Genomic DNA, 18,123 nt, shown 5'->3' on the forward strand with positions numbered 1-18,123 from the left:
CAAAATCTCCACTGACACCTGTACTAGGGCATGGTTTTGAGCAAGATAAAGAAATGACTCTGGCCTTTCAGTTTTGTAATTATAATGCCTGTGTCTTAGATTAGCCATATTTTTCCTAGTCTTGCTTACGGTGAGTAATTGGGAATTGTTCTTAGCCAGTGCAGTAAACTGTAAAAATTCTTGCTGACTTAAAAAATCATATTGAACATTGCTTGAAATCCACAGATTCTGAACAGAGTTATGGATATCTGTTGTTAACCTATTATTATCACAGTGGGACTGGTTATAAGAGTTTGGGGCCAGTCTCATCCTTTTAAAGGAAACAAGATCAGTTTCCATTAGTCCTAAAGAAAGCTAATCTCAGCTGACAGGCCTTATCCCCAGAATGGCCTAGGTGGGGCTCTTAGCAGACAGATGAAATGTAAGGAAGCCAGTAGCTAGCTAGTCCAGGGCTCCTGAGGAAATCAGTGAGAATCTACCATCGTGTTCTTTGCACGTGTCCAGTGGATTGCAGCACCTATAGAAAATACTTACACAGTTCGGTGCCAAAGAGAAGAAATCCAGAGTGCAGTTTTCCTTATTTCTGTCCTCTCCTCTTCCCTTCCTTTCCATTTCTACACTTTCTTTTGACACCCTACAGATAAATATTTTTCTCTGTTTAAAGTATGTATATGTGCTCTTTTGGGGTACCAAAGGGAAAGAAAAGATGAAAAACAAAGAAGGACATGGTAATTGAAGGTGGCAGATAGGGAGAAAGTTTGAGACAAAATAGTAAGAATAAGGGTGTAGTTAGACAGTTGCCAAGAATCCTGTGTGCTCTCCCTTAGTGCAATTCAAATCTTTTTGTCATCTTCATTTGTCACATAGGGATTGGTTGGGCAGTTCCCCGTCTATTGAAACATTCCTAACCCCGGGTGCTACATATATTCTCAGTGTACTACTATGGCGCTGACTGCTGCAACCATCAGTGTATAGACAGCAATGTAGAATGTATGTGTTGGTGTTCTGATGACTTTCTCACTTGTTCCATATGGAATACTAAACTTGGAAATTAGAGAATTACCATTTCACAGTTCACCTTTTGGCAAGCTAAAGGATCATTGATATAGTTAGGGTTCTAGAGCCACAAAAAATTTTTTCAAGTTGTGTCGTAACACCTGGTTTATGACAAGTTAGTAGTACTCACTGTTTTAAGGTAGAACCAGGGCATTCTGTGGTCGGAAGAAAATAGGAGAGTCATAGAATCAAGAGAGAGGTACTTCCTACAGTCTGTTCTTCACTGATCTGTGGGTGAGTTAGGCAGGCCTAACTGGTGCTACTATAATCTAGTGCTGCTACCTTAAATTGCCTTGTGTCCCCCAAGGTCTGCACTGTAGACCTGAGGGCTAAGACAGTATAGTAAGTATCCAATAAATTGTGGTAGCTTTAACCCAGTTCACATTATGTGGATCCCAAGTGTCCATATTCAGGAAGTTTAAAATTAAAATAATGTTCATTGGATTTCACTGAGGGAAAGTATATAAGTAAGTGTATAAGTGTGAGTATATAACTTTGATTTGGATGTTAAATTTATTTCTCATAGGGACAATGATTATGTAGGCATTCTGGATATATATTAGGTTGGTGCAAAAGTAATTGCAGTGTTTGTAATTATTTTTAACCTTTTTTTTATAAGTTTATTGGGGTGACAATTGTTAGTAAAATTACATAGATTTCAGATGTACAATTCTGTATTATATCATCTATAAATCCCATTGTGTGTTCAGAGTCAGTTCTCCTTCCATCACCATATTGATTATTTTTAACCTTTTAAACCCCAGTTACTTTTGCACCAGCCTAATATACAGAATATATATATATATATATATATATATATATATATATATATATATATATATATATATATATATACATTTTTTTCTTCCAGCTTTCCTTACCAAATTTCTCATCATTTTAGATTCTGTGGACTGATTCTTATATATTAAAAAGAAATTTCAAATGTTCTTACCCAGTTTCTATATGTGAGAGGGAAAGTGGGAAGCTTTTGAGTTTTACTGTTACTTCAGCTGTCCTTCCCATGTTTTCCCCTGGATCTGTCTCTCTGCTACTCTGCTTTAATTTCCTTATTTGTTTAAAAATGGTTCCAGAGAGGTAGTGAGGAATAGGAGCGGCAGAATGTTACATGACCCTTCCTGAGGACAGTCTTGAAACTGCAGTGCCCAGCATGGGAGTTAGGGTGACATAAATTGGCTATTATTGTCATTAGGCATTTTCTTCCCACAGATTGCCATTGCCTAAGCAGTGAGTAACTTCTGACCTCAAACCTATATGCCGTCCTGAGGAGCTGATAATGCCTTGGTGTCTTTATTAAATTAACTTGTTTCATATGTAAAGTCGTTCGACCAGATAATACCCACAGCCAAAATGGTACATTTGCAAAGATGGCCCAGACATCTTTGTTACTTCTTCTCTGTGGGGGACATACTCATCAGATAGTCTATTCTCCTAACAAACATTTCCTTGACTTACCACATGCTGTTCTTAGTGCACCATACAGTTTTCCAGCAGTAGCTTCCATGAGAGAGAACTCTGGTTAAGGTGCTGTCTCAGAACCATGGCGTCTCACTTGTCCCCACAGAGGGAGCTGCTTATAACCAACTGTGCATCCCGGGAACTGGGAGGGGACACAGATGAGTCAACAGGCTTGTCAACCTCAGAGGCATTTAATATTTGAGGGACAGATGCTACAATATTTTTACAAATACTACAAAGAATATTTGAAGGATGTTTAATGCTTTGAGATGCCATTGTACAGAACAGTAACTGCCATAAGAGGGATGTACGTAAAGGGCCTTGGTTGTTCTGAGGAAGAAGTGGTTTCTTTCCTCTGAGCAAACTAGGAAGGCTTAGGGCAAGAAGGGAAATGAGCTTTAAAAGAGTAGGACTTAAATTTATGGGCAAAACTTTCCCTTCTACTAAATGGGTTTTCATAAAATTCACTAAACATGGTAGCATTTTCCCTCACCTGCCATCCTGTCTTTTACATTTTCACATGACCTCAGTAATGGGGTAATGGGTAGATACGGGGTTAAGATTAGGGTAGAATATGGTAATTTTATTTTGTGACTCTGCCACTGCATTTTTTGGCTCTACATCCAACACAAGTGGATCTAAAGTTACCTCAAAAACAAAAGTAGGTTCTTGCAGTCAGCTTTTGAAGAGCTGGTATCTACATGCTGCTCCCTCTGTTCCCATAATCCGTAGAAGTGACACATTACATCCTGGTTCCCCTCACAGCCTGTATTGTACTCTGTCTGCTGCATGTCACCGGGTTTTACTTGCCAGTCAGCAGCAGCTGAAGTGCTGTCGTTTCTCCTCATGTCTGAGAACTCTGGTTTAGTAAAACCAGGGCCGAATGTTACATGGTGGACTAGCTGCAGTCTCATTGTTATCAATTTTGTCCTGCTACTTAATATGAAGAAATATCCTAAAATGAAACTAAAAGTGTTGTAGGAAAGGCATCATTATTCCGAAGTACAAAAACTCCTTCTCTGCATTCTGACAGCATCATTTTTCAGTCCCATCAGGTTGATCTATGTGCTCTGAACAGATATGTATCATTCCCTCCCCTTGCTTTTCAGACGGAGCTAATAGATCTGTCTACAGTAGATGTGATCCTCATCTCTAACTACCACTGCATGATGGCCCTGCCCTACGTCACCGAGCACACCGGCTTCACCGGCACGGTGTATGCCACAGAGCCCACCGTTCAGATCGGCAGGTGAGAGTGTTCCTTTGCCATCGCCGTGTGGCTGGAGAACCCCTGGCTTCAGTGGTGACTGTTCACTAGAGTGTCGTGCAGGAGTGATTGTTATTTCCCTCTGAGCAGCTGACCCAGGGAATAAGCATGAATAGACAGCTCTTTAGATAAAACAGATGTTCACTGGCATTGCCTAGAGATTGATGCTGTGAGTAGTCTTCGTTGTCTTTTGTTTAGTTGGGGGGCTTTTTGTACCAAAACTGGAAGAAGGAGTTCACCAAGACAGATGCTGCTAATTAGGGCAGGTAACGCTTAGTAAGATGCCACGAAGATGCAATACAAAGCGCTTTAGGAGAAAGGAGCATAACGTATTTAAGAAAGGAAGAAGTTTTATTACTTTGCTTTCAAAATTTCCCATTTTATGGATTATTGCAGACAATAAATGGAGACAGCTTGTAGAAAACAGGGTAAGTAATTATATGGTTAAGTTGTCTGTTCTGTTGAGAGAGTGAAACTCAGGGCTCTGACTCTGAGAACGCTTTGCCATCTCTTCCTCTGCACACACCCCCCCCCCGCCCTCTTACCCCACAGACACACAAACACACGCCTTCATGGTAGCTGTAAGTCACCATGCTGTCAGTTAGTGAGAAGAAAATTACCCCAGAAAAAAGAACTGTGCTAGAGCAAACTAAAAAGTGTGGTAGAACGTGAAACTGTCGAAACTCAAAATATGGGATCTTGGTGTCCATATAGATTCTTTGCTTTGGGTTCTAGTGTCTTGCCAGAAGTCTAACAAGATGAAATTACCAGCAGTGAAACAATATGTCCTTGCTTTTGTGTCAAATCACATTACCTACAGCATGTATAGAAAAAAGTAAGGGATCTGAAGAAGAGACATGGGAAAGTAAAACACTCGAGGTGATGATGGGTCAGTTTCAACGAGAGGCTAAGCTGAAAACATGAGACTCTACCCTGAAAATGTTACAGCGTGAGGATGGACACACCCGACTGTTCTCCTGAAAGCTGCACCCAGAATGATAATGAGCCTGGCTCCCAGATCTGAGGATGCTGAAACTAGTACTTCTCCTGCAGGGTGCAAAGAGGAGATGCCACTAGGAACAAGTAAATAAATGGAAACGAAAGGAGGTTGTTCAGCGTTCAGGCAGATCCTCATATATGTATAGCTTGCCACATCTCTTTGTTGATTGGGAGAGGATTTAAGTCATTATGGATCATGTCTACTTATGAAAGGAGTTTCCCAATATTGAAAATCTGTTTCTAGCTTTTTGTTCATCCCCTAGTTATCCAGGATTCTAACAGTTCTCTGCTCCATGTATCCCTTAGGGCATGCGGGTCATTGATCCAATCGAGGGAGGCATTTCTTAGATTCCCTCGGTTGAGATTCTGTTAACTGCACAGCCTGTCCTTAAAAACCTGAGTTAGGTTTTTAGGGCTCATCTTTAGAGTGTTCTCCCATGGGGAATTTTGTTAATCCCTAAAATACACATCAAGAAAACTTACTTTACCAGGTAAAAATGTCTGTCTAATATTACCATTTTAAAAACCTTACCATTACCACCCCAACTGCCACCAAACTCGGGTATTTCATAGTCATTTAACTTTTTCTCCTTTTGTATTTTTACTTCTACAAAGGCAGTGATCTTCAGAGTGAGAGTTAAACCATAGGCTTATATATTTCAGTGTTTAGAGACAAGAAACATGCCAGACTTGTTTTAAAGGTGAATCAAATCATATATGTTCTGAATTTTTAACATTCAATGAGAAGGCTGGGTCTTTGTTCACCTTTGTGTAAAACGCTGCCGGCATTTATATACATCTAAGAGAAAGGTGATTGGGATGGGGGAAGGCAGACAAGCCCATTTCTCTTGACTACGGTGTGAGAGTGCGGTGTTTTTCTAATTCTTTTATGAGTGTTCATCACTTTTTCTGTTTACTCTCAGGCTTCTCATGGAAGAGCTGGTGAATTTCATTGAACGAGTACCCAAGGCTCAGTCTGCCTCCTTGTGGAAGAACAAGGATATTCAGCGGTGAGCAATAGGCCTGTCTCTTCCCCTTGACAGGCCTCCGAGCCTTACTTAGGCTTTACAAAACAGCCCCATTTCTTTTCTGATTTTATGCTTAAACATGTGTGCGGTTAGAACTAAAAAGATTCTTTTTTTCCTGTTTTATGAAAGGGTTATTATGTTTGATTCAACCAACATGCTTTAAGAGGCAGCCATGATAGGTACTGGGAGTTTTTAAAAATCAGTAAAACAGTTGGCTCTATTGTTGAGGCACTCAGGGGTTAGTGTTCCCATAAATACACAGTTAAACAGGTATTACAATCTTGGATGACGTGTATCAAAAGAAATGCTTGATCACAGTACTGGACTCACTCAGAAAATGAAGAACTCTTCTCTGCCTAGGGAAGCTGCGGAGGACATTTGTTAGGAGATGACAGTTTAGGTGGGTCTTGGAGGAAGAATAGGGCTTTTCCAGATAGAAAAGGTCGGGAAGTGGGGCTCCAGGCACAACATCGTAGGAGACAGTGTATGCAGGAAACAGGAGTTCAGGGTGGATTAGAGAAGGTAGAGAGGAGAAAGATGAAACTAAAGAGGAACGTTGGAGGGAGATAATGAAGAAACTGATATGTAAAGTTTGAATAGTATCGAGAGTGAGAAGTCCATCAGTGGAGGTTTATAAGAAGGAGAATGACGAGATCACGTATTTGTTTTGGGAGAAGTAACTGTGGAAGCAGCATGGAGGATGGATGGGAGTGCAGAGATGGGGCAGCCTAAGACCAGCCTAAGACTATCCAAAACCCAGGGGAGAGAACACAGGCCTCACTTAAGGCAGTAGCAGTGAACGTGAAGAGTCTAACTTAAAAGAAATTCCTGAGACAGAATTGAAAAAAATTGGTAAGAGTTGTGTAAGAGGCCTTGAAGTTGGAATTAGGAGTGTAGTGCTGCATGGAAGCCAAGGGCAAAAAGAAGTTTCCTCAAACCCAGGCTGGTCTCAGATATTGCCGAAAGAGCACATGGATGGAGATGAGGCCCTTGGCGATGGAAATCCCAGAGGGGTTAGTTTTAGTAGAGTGCTGGGATCAGATGATAAGAGCTAAACAGAAATATAGTAGAGGAGACAGAGGCAGCTTGGTTCTACTTCTGTGCTGTCATGTTTAATTGGCAGCACAGGACGCCAGTCAGTCTTAATGTGCGGCAGTGTCTCTGGCCCTGCCACCTGCTGTCCTCACCTCCAGGCACCACAGGGGTCCCGGCCTGGCAGGCCTGGCATCCAGAGCCTGGCATCAACACCTGCCCCATGTCTTCCTAAGTGGCATGTGTTCCACACACTCCTACCCAAGTCCCCTCTTTTCCAGCTACCTTGCCACCGAGTTATCTTTCTCTCTAGGTCAGTGATTTGTTAGCCATCTGATTACCCAAACTTTAGAATGTCTTAGTTTTGATGACTATTCTTTCTACAAAAATATGTACACATACTTTGTTTTTATACTGTAACTGTTTCAGAGTTTGATCACGTGAGCCTCCTGTATGCATTTCCTTTCTACACATGTTATTTAACGTATGTGGCACTATTCCGTGTTTTATTTAATTTTTTAACATTATCGTTTTACAGAAAACAGGCACAGAGAGGTTAGGTAACTTACTCAAAGTCAGCCAACTACTAAGCAGTAAAATTTGGATTCGAACCCAGGCAGTCGGGCTCTTAACCACTGTGCTAGGCCGCCTCTTGGACACACACCCGCCTCTTGTCACGTGTATGTGAGCCTCCTTTTATGTGAGAGGAGGAGGAAGTATGTTTAACTGTGCACATTTTCTCCTGTGTTTCATGGATCTTTATGTGTCTGTTTCCCTGATTGGGAATATGGTGTCTGTATGGCTTCATGGTAGGGAATGTTTTCTGGGCACACACATCTGAGTCTTCTGTAGGTACATAAATGGCTTCCTTGATCTGCCTGCCTACTCCCTTAGCAGGGACCCCTCCTCATTTTGCACTCTTATTCTCAGCTCCCTTTCCTTCTGCCCATGGCTATACATTCTTCCACTTTTCTTTCTCTTTCCTATGTGCTAACTGGACCACATCGGACCCAATTCTCTACATTTCCTTCCTTGGAAACCTTAGGACTTTGTTTTCTTTCCCCGTGGAACATGTATGACTTGGCTTCCCTTACTTCCTCCTTTTAAATTTATACTCTGTATAATATTCTGCCACAAATAATTTTGGCACACCAGAAATGGTGTTCAAAGGTCCCTGTTTCCTGACTCTCAAATCCTGGGCCAAGTCTTAAGAAGTTCCAAGTCCTTATTTTGCCTTTTCTTCTGTGACCTTGGGCAGAGTCCTTGGCAGTTTTCCTTTATGTCCCATTCTTTGTAAAATACAAGATAACTGGCTCACAAAAGAAGTGCCATTGCATATTAGGGAGAAGTGTGAATTTAACTTCAAAGAGCAAAGTGCTATGCTAGGGGAGGGATCTGAAATTTATTTCATAAGATGCTTAGGAAATCTCCTGTTTAAAAAAAGGTGCTAGTTAAAATAAAATCTTGAATTTGCTATCTCGCCACCTGGTGGGCAAAAATCAGAGACTTTTGAAAATCAACTTGATAGAGGAATGAGGAATAACCTGCACTGTTAGAGAGACCGTATTTCATTATTGTGTATGTCATGACCACATTGCTGATCCTGGTCAATTATTTTGTTTTGGCTTTTGAGCATGAGATGAGCCATATTAATGAATAGAGAAAGAGAAGAGTCTAATTATTGGAAAGAAGATGCTGAGGTATTAGAGAGACAAACCAAGCTGTGTCCTCTTTTTCTCCTGGATAAACTCAGCATAAATATTAGAAGGTGTGGGAGAATTTGAAGAATTTGTGGTTGACATCAGGCAAAAGAGTTCTTTTGAAATAGTCACCTAGAATTTAACCCTGGGCCAGAATACTAAAAGTGTTTCATTTGGACAGCGTTTATGCTAAAGGATTTAGGTCACTTGAAAATTTTTCTCCGTCACAAGCCAGTTGATCTCTAGGGTCCCAAAGTACTGTGGCATATGATACTGAGAAATACTGCTGGCTAGTACATTGACATTTTTCCCAAGTGTCTTTTGTTGTTGTTGATTTGTTTCTTTCATTCCTCCACTCCCCTTATCCAGTCCCTACAAAGTAGGGGTCGCAAACTCAAAGATTCCTGCAGGGATGAGAAAGTATAGGAGTCAGGCAGGTGGCTGGGAGCTGTGGGCCAGAGACCACACCTATCTGATGGGGCAGCTGACAGTAGTTTCAGCAGATTGTGGCCATATGGGCGTGTGAGCCCATGACTGCCAAATCTGCTTTTTTTTTTCTTAAAAGAGAAGCTCAAAATTTGGATGTTTTAAATGTGATTTTAAAAATCTTTCCAAAATGTTGGCTCACACATGAAAAAAAAATCCTGTATGATCCAAGTAAAAACACCTCTGTGAGTTGGATTTGAGGTTCGAGCCCCCAGCTTTTTACTTATACTTCAATCTTATACAGGCAATCACTTGGTTAAGTGCCTAGAATTAATGCATCTTAGTAGCTTAAGTTACTAATAAAACCATCAACTAAAGAAAACAATAAATTAAAATCTTTCCAATTCGTCAGTCAAAGGAGTCTGACAAATTCCCTTAAATCATTTCCCTTAAATTGTAGTTTGAATTAGCATTTGATTTAGTATTAGTATGTATACCCAAAAAAAACTATTACTCTTGCTTTTTGGCAGCTGTCTGACTCCCTGCCTCACTTGACATTGCTCCTTGAGATTTATTTAGAAGTTAGCCATCCTTCTTGCTCATTTTGACGTTGCAGTTTACTCTTCTTGAAAAAAAAGATTTTGAAGGGTAGGAAAAGGAGAGGCCCTTGCAATATGATTTTTCAGTCTCTGACTTTTCCGTACCCCCTTCAAAGTTTAGATTTTTTAATGGGAAAATTCAAGGCAAAATATTTCATTGAGAAACTAACCCGCCCTCTCGTGTTTTTTATTTAAGGCTGGCATTTTTTTATATACGTGGTAAGACTGGAAACCTGCGATTATAAGTAAGGATATCATCATAATCCTCACAAGCAGTAAGGAATGATGCATTGATATATTCCTGGCTGAAATGTTCTGGCAGTTTTCAGTGCTCAGAGCTTAAAATGTGGGTTCATACCTTACAGAAGATATAAAAGGAAAAACAAGAATGCTGTAGTTGAAGTTCCTCTGCTCTGACACTCCTTGGGTGTTTATAGAGAAATCAGGTCTAACTATCTAATAGGAAGAAAATGAAAGCTATGGACTTAGAGGTCAAATAGACTAGTATTTGAATTTCAGATCTGCTTCTTGGTAGCTACAGCAATTTATTTCTTCTAGGCTCAGTTTCCTAGGAATAATATGAGCAACTTCACAGTGTTGTTGGGAGAATTAAATGAGTAAGATGAGTAAAGTCTTTTTTTTATGGTGCCAGGCACATAGTAGGTGCTCAGTAAACACCTTTGTCCTTTTCCCCACTAATAATACACTTGGCTTCACATAACCCGCTTTCAGTAATGAGAACACATCTGGCTCCCACAGCCTAATTTGTCTTTAAACGCTGCCTCTCCTGATGAAGCAACGTAGGATAGTAGAAGGGAAACCATTTTCTCATCCCACAGTTGCCTGTAGTTATTTAGCACTGTCATTCTGTTTCTGTGACTCAATCTCTTTTCTGTAAAATAAGAGAATTGAATTAAATTGTCTCTGAGTTCACTTCTGTTAGAGTTTTTAAAGCTGTCCCGGGGGGGCTTCTTAAGCAGATCCTCACAGAGTGGCAGTTCCTTGATGGCATCTTCACAGCTTGTTCTTCAGCTTTGCAGTTCCAGAAACTTAATCATTTCATTTCACTCAGAGTGAATTAGCCTCTGAGGGACTGGTTCAGGCTCACCAAACTCCTGGGATATTGACTGACCAACAAAAATTCCATTTAATTACTTTATACTGAGACGTCCGCCTGGCTCCAGAATTAGAATGGTTCGTCTCTCTAGGACACTGTTCTGATCAGCATGTCTCCTTAAGAGATCAAATTATAGATAAAAAGTTTGTTTTGATGAGCACAGAATTAAAGCAAAGGCAGTTTAGGTACTCTCAAGAATTGTTTCTAGTGTGCTGTGGTAGTCTAAGCTATTGCCTTTGTCCTTTTCAGAAACAAATTGCTCTAAAACAAAACTCGGGGATCATAATCTAGTTTCAGGCTGATACTGAGGAAATTCTCTGCTAACTTCCACTCCTCCCACCCACACTATGTTAAGCAGTTTGCTGTAATGAGAGGAAAACAACTTTCCTGCTGCTTATATTCTTTGTATTCTGCTCTTACTTTCATTTTGTTCATTCATCAAACCCTGAGAAAAAGCCCAACCATTGTTTTATTTGTAAGCTTTTAAGCTAAAAGTCTTCCTTTTTCACAAAAATATGTGATCTTGTGCTGCTTGTATTGGTGGGACGGAAGAAGAGACAGCTGGGCTCTGGCGTGAGCTCACAGCACTGGGGAAAAGTTTACTAAGCACTCAAGTGATAAGAACAAAACAAAACAATGAACTCTTTTAGAAAGTACTTATGAAACATTTAGACTCTGAGAACTTGACTGATAAAATAGAAAGCCAGAAAAAAGAGAAGTAGTTCCCGCTGGGTTTCTTTATCTGACTTATCATTAATCAGCCAATAATCTTAATGGCTTTGAATGGCTCTGTAAATGCCTCTCTATGAGAATGTCCTCAAGGAAGCAGGAGGAGCGTTTTAGGAAAAGCTAAGTTACAAGAAGTTAGGAACTAGAAGGAAGTGATGACAAAGCGACTATCGAAGGAGTAAATAAAAGGGTGTTATGTTAGCAAAAGGAATTTGTGGGTAATAATACGGCATTCAGGGAACGCCAAACTTCTTTGTTGATTAAGTAGTAAGTGCCTGGCATTACGGTAAGTGTGTAGGGAAATGCCCAACAAAGCTGAAGACAGTCGCTGTACGAAAGGAGTTTGGCTCACACAACCCCCGTTCAGTAACTGGGACACATCTGCCTTCCACAGCCTAATTGATCTTTAGACTCAAGCAAAGATTAGGTACCAAGTGACAAGACTTGAGGCTGGGCTTGGCAGATTAGGTAGGGTTTGAATGAGGAAAGAGATCATTCTAAAAGAAGGGAGCGGGTGGCTGGTTAGCTCAGTTGGTTAGAGCACAGTGCTCTTAAGGTTGCCAGTTCGATCCCACATGGGCCACTGTGAGCTGTGCCCTCCATAATTAGATTGAAACAGCTAGTACTTGGAGCTGATGGGTGCTGGAAAAACACACTTAAATAAATAAAAGTTAAAAAAAATAAAAGGGAGCAGTATGGGCAAAAACATGGTCAACCTGGCGTGATGGGGAGGTGACTGGCTAGTGAAAATAACCCAGGGCACACCAGGAAGGAGAGAAAAGAATTGAATGTTCACGTTATACAAAAGAAGAACAAAACTTTGTGCTTTTGAAAATGTCAGCAGTACATTTAACTAATTCCTCGTTTAAGTCTTTTGTCTACCTGATGGAAAATTTAACCAAATTCTTCATTTGTGAAAATAATAGTCGCCAAACCTATATGAAAAAAGAAAACTCCTAGATGTTTTCAAATAGAGGAATGACAAATACTTACTTTTAGATCTGAAAGGTGTAGTCCGTATGTAAGCTACCAGAATCAGGTACCCATAGAATTTAAGAATAAAGGTGAGAGGGAATTAATATGCACTAAATATCATATATATATTTACCTATTAATATATATTTTACTGCTCATTTGCTGTAGTGCTCACAACAATCTGTGAGGGAAGTAGTTTACCCTGATTTTAGAAATATGGAGGGAAAAAAGTTAATTGCTCAATATTGCAACTAAAAGAAGCAAAAATCAGTGTTCAATTGGATATGAAGATCAGATTTCTACAAAAATTCTGTACAATTCGAGTTTATAAAAATGTCATTGAGGAGACCTGAGCCTTACCTGAGAAAGGCTCAAACTTAGTGAAGGTATTAAAACACTGCCTCTGTACTAGCACAAGGCCCAGAAAACTTTACAATTTATTAGTAACCCTGGGTCACCTGGGTCTCCTGGAGGCTGCGGTTACCTCAGGCTCCACTGGGAAGGATCCCCTTCCCAGCTCACTCGTGTGGTCACTGGCAAGATGCAGCTCCTCAGGGACTTTGGACTGAAATGTCCCTCAGGCCTCCCTGCAGAGTATCTGCAACATTGTGGCCCATGAGATCCAAGCTAGCAAACAGGAGGGCGAGAGAGTGGGCAACATGAAAGTCTTTTGTCACCTCATCTTAGAAGTGACATCCCGTTGCTTTTGTCCTGTCCTCTTCACTAGAAGCAAGCCTTTATGTCCCAGCCTCACTCAGGGGAAGGAGATAACACAAGGCGGGGACCCGGGCGGCCAGGTTCCTTGGGAGCCATGTCAGAAGCTGCTGCCGTGAAACCATAACTGAGCAGGTCAGATCAGAGACCAGAGTCGTTGGGACCTTCTTAGCCTCCCGCTTAGTCTCACTGGTCGGTTTGTCCTTAACGTCTCCAGCACCTCGCACAGTCCTAGGGCTCAGCTCTGCCCAAACTTACTGCTGCTCTTCAGGGAGGGCTCGTGAATGAAGGATTCGCTGCTTCCTGCCTTTCCTGGGGTAACAAGTGAACAGGCATTTTGTCTTTTGAGTGTCTTTATGTTGAGCACTGTGCTCAAGGCTAAAGATGTAAAAATGGAAAAGATACTACCATGTGATATAATGGGGTACAAAGGTCTATGTTATTGTTATTGAGAGTATTTAACAAGACACTCTCCACCCACCCCAAAAGTACTCTACTAAGCTGATTATTAAAAAATCAGTATAGTCAAATGCTTCTGCATAAACAAATGTCTTCTTCAGTTTCTCTGGAACATAAGTTTATGATTTCTATGCCATTTACCCTGAAGGGGGAAATGGGAAAAGATCTGAGCTGAAACATACCTGAATTTTTCACAAGTCTTTTGTTTTGCTTAAGGAAATTATTCCCCCGCCCCCCGAAACACTCCAGTAATTTCTCTAGAAATAGGTTCTGGTCTGTTGAGGACAAAAGTAGTAAATATTTCACATCTTCAGTCTTCCCTCTTTCCCTTACTCAGGGCTCAAAGCATCTGCTGGCTTATCCTGGAGGCTGGATATATCTCCAGTGGAGAGTGGGAGCATGCATGTAACCAAGTTACTCCTTTTGAGAGACTGTTCCAGATTTTAATCTGCTTAATTTCCACAGGGCATTGTCCTGGGTGGGAAGAGGAGAGGATGCTGAGAAGGGCTGTCAGGGGAAGAAGGTAAAGCGCAGGTGGTGTTTTAGGTAATGGCAGTACCAGTTGTCAAGGGACGACGGGAAGGAAGCCAGAGTGAAGAAAGGAGGCCTCACCTCACCTGTGCGTGACTTTGTATTTAGCTCACCCTGTGAGAGAGGTGGCTCCATTTCAGGGCCTTGGCAAAGCTGAGGGCAACATCAAATAAATTCCACGGGGTTGAGAGATGCGGTTGGGCTGCAAGTGTTATCTATTAAACAATGGCGCTCTCTGGCCACTCCCCTGATAGCATTCCAGCTCAGGCATCAAGTTAAGAAACCCTTCCGCCCCCTACGCAACCCAACATGAGAAGTCTATTTTTCATGAGGGGCAGCCCTAGGAGGTTCACGCCACGGGGCTCTCTGATCCTGAGGAATTGAAAGGAGGAGCTAACACAGGGTTGTTGCTTGGGTTCTTCCTGGAGACCCTCTAGAGCAGTGTTTGGGCCACTCGAGTTCATTGTCGTTGCTACTCATCAAAATAAATCAACCTGGATTGAAGGTCACTACAATGTTGTTGGAAGATCCATGTGCTCCTGGGGCTGTGATGGCTGTGTATGTTGGGGAGGGTTGGAGACCGTCTTGTTTCAGCATCAGTGCTGTGCCAGATGCATGCCTTGTGTCATTCACCCCTTGCAGAACAGCTCTAAAAGAAAGGTGATATTCTCCCTGTCTTGCCAATGAGGAAACTGAGGCTGAGGTCAAGAGGTAGCAGAGAGGAAGAGGTCTGTCTTTTCCATTATGTCACAGCCTCTAGGAGAAACCTCTCCCTCCTCCAAGTGCTTGGCAGAGTTCCAGGGGAGCGGTGGGAGGAGAGCAGCGGGAGCAGCAGCCTCTCCCAGCAGCCTCTCCCAGCAGCCTCTCCAGGGGTGCTTCTGTTCCACTTCCCTGTCTCCGTACTCAGGGTCAGGACGTCTTCCCAAACTGCCCATAGGATGTGCTCCTGGCCTAGCCTGGTGGTACAACACTGAGAAAAAGCCACAAGTGGTCTGTTTCAAAGCAAAAGGAGGTCTTGTCCACAAAAATGTGAAGAAGACAATGGGGAAGGTTACAAGCTGGAGGGAGCCTGGTGCTCAGAGAGCTGTTTATAGCTCAGTATATAGGATGTAAAATACAGAATAAAGAAGAAACTTATAAAGTCATGCGAAGAGCCTTGGATTTTATCCTGAATGTAATGGAGAGGCATTAAAGTGGGTGAGGGGAAGGTGGGTGTGGACGTGTTAAGATTTGTATTTTTTTAATACATCATTTGGGCCCTTTTATAAAGGAAGGCACATTTGCAGGCACTGGTGAGTCATGGCTTTTGACATCTCTTTTATTGCCTTGTATTGATGTAAAATCTTTTTTAGACTTCAGCTCCTTGGGAGCAGTGGCCTTTACGTTGTGCCTGTTATATCCTTTATAAAACTTAAATGCTATGGCCACGGTCAGGGCTAAGTAAAGTATTTATTGAATACATACTGTAAAACCTAAAGCAATCCAATATACGTAGGACAGATAAGTGAAATAAAATCTTCATGTGTCTGTTTATGCAGAGGTAAAAAGAAGGATGATTGATATTTTGTCTCTGGAGAAGCAGGTGAAGGGAATGGAAACAACACGATCTCTGCTATTTCGGCTAACTCTCTATTCAGTGTTTTCCATTATTATGGTGCATAAATGCAGTTCACAGGCCATTGTTAGAGCTCTTTTTTTCTTCTTACACAACTTTTTGTTTTCCCTTGAGTTAGTAATTGTCTCGTTTCCTTATTTGCTTAGTTTCCCATGTACTTATTACTAATTTGTTTCTAACCTCTGCCCCTTGTATATACATCACTAAGTGTTCTGACAATTTTATCTTCTTTAAAAAATCCCCTCCCAGAGCTTTCTCTCTTCCTCTAGTCTCGCTTCAGCTGCTCTTCGGCCCGCTGCATAGCTCTCAGTTTAGGATTTTCTTTGTCATCATCCTGAAGATTCTGCACCTCTTTCTTCTGTTAGAAGTTCTGTTTTCTGGGTCCTTTTTCTTCTTGTTGTTTACACCTTTACTTTGCAGAGCACATGCTCCAATAACTTCCTGAGAAAGATGTGCATGGGAAGTAAATTTTCTGAGATCCTACATGTCTAAAAGGCCTTTCTTCTACCCTGACACTGATAGAAATGCAGATTAGATACGACTTTTTTCCTAGAATTTTGAAAGCATTGCTCTATTTTCTTCTTCTAGCTCCCAGAAATGCTATTGAAAAGTCCAATGCTATTGAGTCTAGATCTTTGGTGGTATCCTGTTTATTCCTCTGTGGAAACTTTTAGGATCTTCTCTTTGTTTTTGTCAGTTTATGATGATACGTTTTTACTAAAGGACAGTTTTCCTTCATGTGCTGGGTACTTAGTGGGCCCTTTCAATTTAGAACGGGGTGGCAGCTATGGCCAAGCTCCTGTTCTGAGGGCCACATCTGGCTCTCCACTGTTTTTATAGAGTTTTATTGGCACACTCATTCATTTACATTTTGTCTGTGTCATTACAGAGACTGTATTGTCTGCAAGGCTTAAAATATCTGTGGCCCTTTATAGAAAATGTTTGCTGACCCCTGATCTGGAAAATCAAGAACTTCAATTCTGGTTTTAAAAGAAACATTTTCCCCTTATTTTTAAAGTTTTCTTCCTCATTTTTTGTGTTCTTTCTGGAACTCTTGTTATTTGGATGTTGAACCTCCCAGACTGGCACTTAGATATTTTTCTCTCCTCTTTTCCATCTCTGTTTTTGTTTGTTCTTTTGTCTGGGATAATCTTTTAACTTTATCACCCAACCTCTCTATGAGTTTTTCAGTTCTGCTATCAAATTTCTTATTTTGGCATAAACTTTTCTATTTTTTAAATTAAGCCTTTTGTTATAATATAAAACACAGATACCAACACACACGCAAAACTAATACGTATAGTTAATAAATTATTATAAAGCAACTACCCTTATAAATACTGCCCAGGTTAAAAAATAGAAACTTTCCAGTAACTAAAAGCCCCTCTCTGTGCCCCAATCTACTCACAACCCCCTCTGAAACATGTTTCGTGGATTACAACACACAGCAATATTGTCCTTTTTGCAGCTCAGATTGTCCCATCTTTGGCAGCGAAAACATTTCACGTCGTCCACGGCATCTTTTAACTGTGACCTTTTGTAGTCTTTGATTGTTTTTGTTTTTTCTGTTTTGTTTTTTATTGTTTTGTTGTTGTTGTTTTGCTATCTAGTGTAGCAGGATGTTTAAGACTCATCTTGTACATTCCCTGTCCTAAATCTGGAATCACCCATTTGTGCAAGAAACTCTGGATTCTTTTACTGGGAAATGGAACTTGAAGCTCCCGTTTGATTGCCAGCAATGGTCATTGCTACTGGGTTGATCGTTGTTTCTAGGCCTCTCTGGAGGGCAGAGCATGTATATTTCCCTTGCGTTTAAAAAATATATTTTTTATTGTATATTGTCAGAAACTATAACCATTGCATATCATTCTCTCTCCTTTTTAACCTTCATTTGGTGTTACTTCTACAAGTAACTCTGTATTTAAAACCCACTACCAACTCATATGTTGATGTTCCTCTCACTCTGCTTGTCTGAAGCTCATTCTTCAAAAGAAATCTGAGGATGGGATCATCAGAACAATATACCCTGAGTTCTTGCAGGTTAATAACTGTTTATCTGTGCTCTATGACCTTGAAAGTCAGTGTTACTACATGTCTAATCCTTAGCTTGCATTTTCTTTCTTTGAGTGTCTTAAATATGTTATTCTATTTTCTTCTAGTAAAAAGCATTGCTGTTAAACTCTGATCGAATTTAACTTTATTTTTCTCGTAAGTCACTTGCCCCTTTTGCCCACATGCCCAAAAGTATGTTTGTCTGTTTTCTGTATAGTCTGAATATTTTTCCCATAATACATCGTGTGTTAATTCTTCTGGGCCAGTATTCTCAGGCATATGGTGTGTTCTTATCATTTGTAGTTTCAAGCCTTTGTTTTATTTTAGCAATTACGGTTTTTGTTACTT

At 40.8% G+C, this 18,123-nt stretch overlaps 1 protein-coding gene across 1 annotated transcript in view; it reads left to right on the forward strand.

Moving 5' to 3' along the window:
* INTS9 (integrator complex subunit 9) overlaps positions 1-18,123 on the forward strand; it is an 86,601-nt gene that overhangs the window by 39,159 nt on the left and 29,319 nt on the right. The window contains exons 5-6 of the mRNA XM_019733114.2: positions 3,642-3,781; positions 5,722-5,808. Of these exons, the coding sequence (XP_019588673.1) occupies positions 3,642-3,781; positions 5,722-5,808 (227 nt within the window). The remainder of the gene's footprint in view (positions 1-3,641; positions 3,782-5,721; positions 5,809-18,123) is intronic.

This window comes from Rhinolophus sinicus, linkage group LG07, assembly GCF_036562045.2.
Source record: "Rhinolophus sinicus isolate RSC01 linkage group LG07, ASM3656204v1, whole genome shotgun sequence".
Classification (NCBI taxonomy): Eukaryota; Metazoa; Chordata; class Mammalia; order Chiroptera; family Rhinolophidae; genus Rhinolophus; species Rhinolophus sinicus.